Source organism: Stegodyphus dumicola, chromosome 3 (genome assembly GCF_044657685.1).
Source record: "Stegodyphus dumicola isolate Sdum_Otavi_A_Nest chromosome 3, ASM4465768v1".
Lineage (NCBI taxonomy): Eukaryota > Metazoa > Arthropoda > Arachnida > Araneae > Eresidae > Stegodyphus > Stegodyphus dumicola.
In genome coordinates, this window is record NC_140770.1 from 151,078,520 (window position 1) to 151,086,807 (window position 8,288).

The 8,288-nt window shown below is 31.6% G+C and overlaps 1 protein-coding gene across 1 annotated transcript in view; it reads right to left on the bottom strand.

The window, feature by feature from the left end:
• LOC118196309 (protein C-mannosyl-transferase DPY19L1) overlaps nt 1-7,471 on the bottom strand; it is an 80,344-nt gene extending 72,873 nt beyond the window's left edge. The window contains exon 1 of the mRNA XM_035367736.2: nt 7,282-7,471. Within this exon, the coding sequence (XP_035223627.1) occupies nt 7,282-7,471 (190 nt within the window). The remainder of the gene's footprint in view (nt 1-7,281) is intronic.
• Nucleotides 7,472-8,288: the final 817 nt, after the last annotated feature.

Genomic DNA, 8,288 nt, shown 5'->3' on the forward strand with positions numbered 1-8,288 from the left:
TTCCTGGAACATAATTTTTTATATGAATAAAATTTTTTAAATCAGACTATATATGACAGAAGAAGTTTATTTTTACTTCTTGATATTTATAGATGACTCAATACATATTACTTTGAACAGGATCAGAGCTACACATTTTGTCACCTGTTTCAAACTCTGCAACTCCAAAATACTGGTACCTGATTTCCTACCTAAATTGCAAATATTTTACCGACCCTAAATTCATGCCATCTGGTGTGGTTACACAGGCTCTAGTGATAGGCCTGCTTTGGTATAGCATAAATGTATCACGTTCCAAAAATACGAGGAGAGGTAATTTGGTATGACTACGCATATAAAAAATATACATTTATGAAGAACAGCACATCAATCTGCTGCCAATAAATATTTTAAAAAAAAGTGCTTAGCAATCCTAACCAACCAATTAGTTGGGACTATTTTGCTCCAAAAATTACATACTTTGCATGCATAATAGATTGTAATTCCTGCAACATTACTTTTCTCAGATATTTTATTGGCTAATCTTTAGTATATGGTAACAGGTAATTTGGCAACATTTTGGTAAGGCGATAAAGGTTACTAGCTAGGACTTTAGCAATAATCTGAGAAGTACACAGTTCGAATCACAGATTATTTTGTCTCACAGAAATGAGAGATCATGAGACATGTAATGTGACATTTTCCGGAAAATTCCGATCGTGATTTTAGCTAATAAGCACTTAGAAACAATTTCGCTGCTAAAGTGCAGAATCGCCAACTTATTTGTTTGGCACTTTTTACAAGAGTAAGAAGAATTGGATTTTTGTCAATTTTCTTTGACTTTTTCAGTGAAAATAGGTTGATGTGTACATAGATAAAGTCAAGAGTGTGCACAATGCCCTTTTTGTGCAATTATGAGATTTTTTTTAAGTGAAAATAGGTCGATGTGTACATGGATACTGTGTATGTGCAATTCTTAAAAACGCGGCAAGCAGTTTGAGATTCTGCACTTTCTCCAAATTTTGCACCTAATCTTCGTCATGATTAAGCATTCTTGTTTCATAAAAGATCTAGTATAAGCGTAATTTGACTAGCAGATTGTTGGGGAAAAAATCATGCCTTTACTTCTTGAAAACTAAATGGCATCCAAAAAAAACTAGCAGGTTGCTATAACAGGGTTGGTCGCCAAAATATCACCAAGTTACCATAATGTAAAGATTCACCATTTTATTTTATAAGGAAGATTAAACAGATAAAAAGTAAAAGGAAATCCAAAATATCCCATTTATTTAGAATGGGATACGACCCATTTATTGAGAACTATTCAGAAATAAATTTAGTTGCAGAACTTCTGAGATGAAAAGAAAGAAGTATAGTTTCAATAACAAGACTTTTACAATGAAAATAAAATACTAGCAATCATAGTAATATTTTATTATTGTTCTAATCAAGACACAATTACTTTGACTTAAAGAGACCAAATTTAGACGTACAAAGTAGAAATAAGAAAGGAAACTAATACAGATAATATATTATGCTATTGAATATAATATTACGGAACAGCTTTAGTATTAGTCCTTTTTGGCGAGAAATTTGTTTGGCGACATTTCGGAGCAATAAATGTAAAATTATGATAACCTTGGTAACCCTAAATACTGAGCTGAAAAACATGCCGCCATTTATGTCCACGTAACTTTAACGAACTTGGTAGGTATCAGAGCTTTGACGGGAGGAGGGATAAATTGCATGCTTTTCTTAAAGTTACGTTTGTGTTAGGAAAACACAACATTTAAAATATTTTTTAAAAAAGCTAAATTTTGATAGTTAAAACTGATGCTTTTAATATTACACCACATAAGCCTTGACATTTTTTCATGTGTCCACTCTGGGTACTATTCCGTTTTGAGGACCGTAAAAAATGGCAGCGAAAATGTATGCGCAAAAGCACCAAATCTAGCAAACGCGCCCATTCAACAGCGCGTCAAATCTAGCGTACACGCTGATTTCAGATTGTGTAAGTTTATATAGTTCTATATTTCTTAAGACGCCATTGAAATACTAGTTTAATTTTTAAATTCTTTTTTTGATTTTAAATCCCTTTTTGGTTGATCTTTACATTATGGTAACTTGGCGTTTTTTTGGCGACCAACTCTCCTACAGCAACCCTCTATTTTTTTTTCCCGCCGCCATTTTGTCTTCACGAAGTAAAGACATGTTTCTTTTCTTTTTATCTACTGAACACTTCTTCCAACAATCTACTAGCCGAATTACACTTATGCTAGAAATTTTATCTAACAAAACTGCTTAATCATGACAAATATTCACTGCAAAATTGGGAAAAAGTGCACAATACCATACTCCTTACGTGTTTTTCAAAATAACACATACACATAAACCATGTACACGCCGACTTATTTTTACTTAAAAAAAAACATCCCAGAATTGCACAAAAATGGCATTGCGCACACTCTTCACTATATCCATGTACACTGCTTTTTTCTCATAAATTAGAAAAATTTCACGAAAATACATGACAATTTTTTCAATCTTTTAAACCCGGTAAAAAGTATATGAAATTACCTGATCGCGAAAAAGTATTTACCCTTTCCAAATATGAACATTTCCAAATATAAAATAAATAAAATATCCAAAAACTTTTACCTCTAAATCATCTATTATATTATACACGTCACCAACGAATTCATACCGCAAGCATTACAAATACTTAGTATCAAATATTTAAATTATTTCCATGCACGTTTACTTCAACTTAAACATATACCAAATTCCTACAAACATAAAATTCACAAAATAACTATCATTTAATTAAAATATCACTAAACCATGTACACGCCGACTTATTTTTACTTAAAAAAAATCCCAGAATTGCACAAAAATGGCATTACGCACACTCTTCACTATATCCATGTACACTGCTTTTTTCTCATAAATTAGAAAAATTTCACGAAAATACATGACAATTTTCTCAATCTTTAAACCCGGTAAAAAGAACATATATGTCAGATATTTATATTATTTCCATGCACATTTAATTCAACTAAAACGTATACCAAATTCCTACAAACATAAAATTTACAAAATAACTATCATTTAATTAAAATATAATTAAATTCAAAAACACTACTTAAAATATAAATGAGCACATACATTAAATTAATACATACATAAATACCCATTTCGAATTCACTTTAGTTACGGCCATGGGATCCAAAAATTCACGAACACTGTTTCACACAACACAGAATAAAGCCAAATACAAAATTTCCAGATTTTTTCCCGATTTCCCCCCTTTTCCGATTAAAGAACCGTAATTCGTCCATTAATATCACATGACATATCCCATGATCTCTCATTTCCCTCACACAAAATAATGCGTAATCGGAACTGAGTACTGCTCACATTATTACCAAAGTGCCAGGTAGTAACCTTTATCGCCTCCAAAATGTCGCCAAACTACCAGTTACCATATTGTAAAGATCAACCCCCTTTTTAATATCCTATGGATTTAACAATTTGGGAATTGCCCATGACAAAAAGTCGGCAATAGAATTTTGGGTAAAGTGCAGAATCCCCCATTGTTTGACGCGTTTTTAAGAATTGCACATACTCGGTATCCACTTGTGCACATCGACCTATTTTAACTTTAAAAAAATCCCAGAATTGCACAAAAATGGCATTGTGCACACTCTTGACTTTATCTATGTACACATCAACCTATTTTTACTTAAAAAGTCAAAGAAAATTGGCAAAAATTCAATTGTTTTTACCCTTGTAAAAAGCGGCAAACAAATACGTGAGCGATTCTGCACTTTACCAAGAATATTTTCAAAGAAAAGGCATCATTCATTATAGAAAATTACGTTTGAACAAACAACGAGATGAAATTATGCTTTAGCGATAAGTCGGTAGCGAAATAGCAATGCAGGCATCCATTCAGTTATGTTTAGCAATTTTTATATAAATTATAATAATGATCTGAAATAGTTATTTACTCTTATGCTTCCATTCAGTCATGTTTAGTATTTTTCATATAAATTATAATAATAAAAAAGTATTATATGAAATTAACCTTTCATCTAAATTAAAACATCAATCTTAGATAGTTATTTACTATTATACTTCCTTTCTTTCCGCAATTATTAGGGTGCCATAATTATGTTTGGCAGCATTGGCATCAACAATAGTTTGGCGATTTTTTACGGCCCTCGAAACCGAATAGTACCCAACTCTGCATATTATTATAAACTCCACCCCCCAAGAAAAAAAAAACACATTTTCAGTAGCATGAGGTAAACTCTTTGTGTTTGCTTTGCTAAGGAGATCAAAATTACCATGGTCTAAAAATACTTTTTTGACTCATATTAGAACTATAGGGACGTGTAATTGCATGAATTCATAGGTTCAAATCAGGACCAAAATTATTGCTTTTATAACATTTTTAGAATTTGACTGACTATAAAAAATATAATGTTGCTTAGATTATGGAATATATAGCTTATAATTTACAGTTCTCAAAATTTGTAAATCTTACAACCTAATAGCTGTATATAAATAACCTTCACTGAGTGTTATTACTTTTATTAATAGTATGTTGACATAACAGTCAACTTTTTATTTTAAATTTTATGCCACTTTTCTACATCACTTAAACATTTTATCTAACAGAAATCTGAATTTTTTGTTATAAAAACTCTATAATAAAAGTAAGAGTACAATTTATATATAAAAATTTAACTACATGGCAAGCACTTAGATACTGATTTCAATGTCTTTAAATGTTATTATTATAAAGTTTAGATATATTCTTATTAAGTTAAGATATACTTTTATTCTCTTATAAAGTTTAGATGTACAGAACAGAAGGCACACTTTGTGCTTACAACTCAGTCAACTACTTGTGGCAAGATAACTTATGATAACAATTAAGTTCAAATGTAAAATTTAAATTCAAATAAATCAATTTAATGCAAAGTTGGTTAAAAACTTAAACGGCATGGAATTCAACTATCAGCAATTACAATGCAAGACTGAAGACTACAAATCTTATTTATCTAGCAACCTAGTAACGTGGTAGTAACGAAAGGCAAAACACGGTTTGTTTTACAAACTAAAAACTTCATTTAGATTCTGGTGGGAAAATGGATGGATGAAATTGATAGTAAAGATCCCAAGCATAAAATAACTCTGGTTACAAAATAAAGAATGTTACATTATACTTTGTGCCCTGATTAATTATTCACTACATGAAATAGTGTAATGCATTTTTTTTTTTTTTTTGCATCATATACAAATTATTTATTTTATTTAAATGCTGTCCAAAACTGAACAGGATTTTGCAAACATATTGACCATATTTTTCGACCTATAGATGCAACACTTCTTCACTTCAGAAGTAAGATTTAGAATTAAGAAATAAGAAAATAAATGTATATGTTGGCTAGCAGAAGAAGGATGCCTTCATAAAGTACTTTTTAAGAGAAACTGGATCAGATTCACATTCCATGTACGAAAAACCACAAAAACTCCCATATAGCCAGCCTGAACTACCACTGTTCAGTGGCTTATCACTCCAACACTAGTGGATTCCAATGACTGTTCGAATTTTTCACAGAAATCATCATTTATGATGATTGTTGTATTACTACCATTGGTACAAAATTTACTCATTATGATAATTTAATTTTAGCTTTTAAATTATAAACATAAATTACTTAATAAATTTAGGGATTAAAAAATACACACTTCTTAATATTTTTACCATTTACAAAATTTAATCATAAAAAGTATTTCTAACGCTGTTTCAAAACTTGCTCATTATAATTTAATTTGATTTCCTTCACTTTGAAATATTTTTTTACTTTCTTTTAATAACAGAATCTAAGAAACTAAAGTAACATATACTACTAGTTTGAAATGCATTTATGAACCTCTTGTAAATTTCATTATTCATAACATAAAAATTAACCTTTTGTAAATTTAAAATATTAGCTAAGTACTAATATAATATAAATATTAACTAATTACTTAAAATATTAATGTTTAATACATTAATATTATATTTTGTAATTTACAATATTAACCTTTTGTATATTTCATTACTCATAACATAATCACGGCCATAAATTCATTTACGGTAGTGTTTCAAGAATTTATCATAGCAGTACTAGAAATGTTGAAAATTAGAGAAAGACTGTTTATTCTGATTAAGAGCTTATTTTTTAGGATTGTTATTTAGTCTAGATTGGGTTTTGTTGACAATCCGCCATTTTTTCCCGATCTTCAAAGCCGGGTATACATTGGCGACCGAAGTTTGTCGCCAAATCAAAAAATCGCCAAAAGGGCCAATACTAAAGCTGTTCCAATATTACATAGAACACCACAAAGAAAAAGAACAGGAACTCTTGAGAAACTTAAACAGCATACGTGCAGATGGTGGCAACAAATATACTGAATACATATCCAGGGAAAAGTGCAGAATCACCCACTGCTTGGCATGTTTTTAAAAATTGCACTAACTTGGTATCCATGTGCACATCATCCTATTTTCACTGAAAAAAGAATGCCAGAATTGCATAAAAATGGCACTGCGCACTCCATTGTCTTTATCCATGTACACATCGACATAATTCACTTAAAAAGTCAAAGAAAATTGACAAAAATCCAATTCTTCTTACTCTTGTAAAAAGCGCCAAACAAATAAGTGGGCGATTCTGCACTTTAGCCCATATTCATATTAAAATTGCTAATATATAAATCCTGAACTATTCAATTATGGCAAAATTATAATTGAATAAACTAATAATTGGGTTATTTGCCTAAATAAAAGATACCTTTATTGAGGGCTTTCTAAAGAAATGTTCAGATATTTAAGCTATATTAATCTCCTTTATTCAGATGCTGGGAACAAAACCCTGGACGAATTACTACTGTTTCTCAATTTTAGTCACTCGTAGGTGAGATCTTAAAATTCTGAAGTCTGCATGTAATATTAACGAGCAAAATCAGGAAACGAAAAATAATGAAAGATATAAGAAAAGATGGACAGCTGATATAGAAACCTGCATTCACAGTGCTATGAAATCTATGGCCTATAAATGCTGATTCCGAATATAAAACTTATGGCAATTTTTGTTATTTTAGCTTGATGCAAATGCATTTAAGGAATCTTACATACATAACTAGCAACCTGGAATTATATGCAATAGAAACACTGCCTTTAACATTACAAAAATATTTGTAAGATAAATTTATTTGTTAAAATCTGAAAATTAGTATTTGTACCCAGTGCCGCAATAGAAAAAGGACGAATTCCATCAAGTTTCCATAAGTATTTGGAATTCTGACTTTTTCCACTGTTAGGATTATTTCTGGATACATATTTTCTTTCTTTATTCGTCGAAGTCGACTTATCTTTTTTCAGATTTTGTAGATTTCCTACTTTCACACCGCGTTTGTTTACCTTCTTTGCCATTTTCCGCTTCAGTTCACTTCAAGAGAAGATCCTACAACCAGAAATGGAATATTCACGTCTTTATGCCCTTAGAAACAAAATAAGGCTTCCATAGATCAGGATAACTTTAGAATTAACAACTTGCAAACAAGTGATAATATAAAATTTCAGACATTTGATGATAGGTCACATTTTACTGTATATTTATAATAGACAAATCTATATATATAAAGAGATCAAGAAAAGATTCATAAAATCAGCGGGGCAGCAGCGATCTTAAAGGGGCGGGGGGATTCGGCTACCACTCAGAGCGCCGAATGCAGAGGAGGTGAACAATAAAAAATGTTGAGAGCGCCCAGAACCGTAGCTAGGGTTTTCAGCGCCCGGGGGCAGCTGAAGATTTTGCGCCCCCTTCTATGTGCCAAGAATTGGAAATATTTCATTCTAAAATGTCATAATAGCAAACTGGCGCACTCTAGATACTGTGCCCGGGGACAGATGTCCCCCCTTGCCCCACCCTAACTACGTCCCTGAGAGCGCCAAAGCAACTCTTGCAAGACATTCTATTGTGATTTCTGTTTTGAGGAGAGGCGGCCAAACCACATCGCCCAGGCGCAAATACTATAAAGCTGCTCTTACCTGTTGAAATAATGGGAGGAATGCTATTTATATCTGTTATAGCTTTGGGCCCGGATTCGAATCCAAAGAACGCAGGAATAGATTATAAGTGTACAGTATCTTTGCGGCATGACGATACTTATATTACTATGTTGACGAAGGTCCTCGACGAAAAGAGGAGAAGGACGTTTGGATCCAGCTATGGGATGTTTTCGAACGA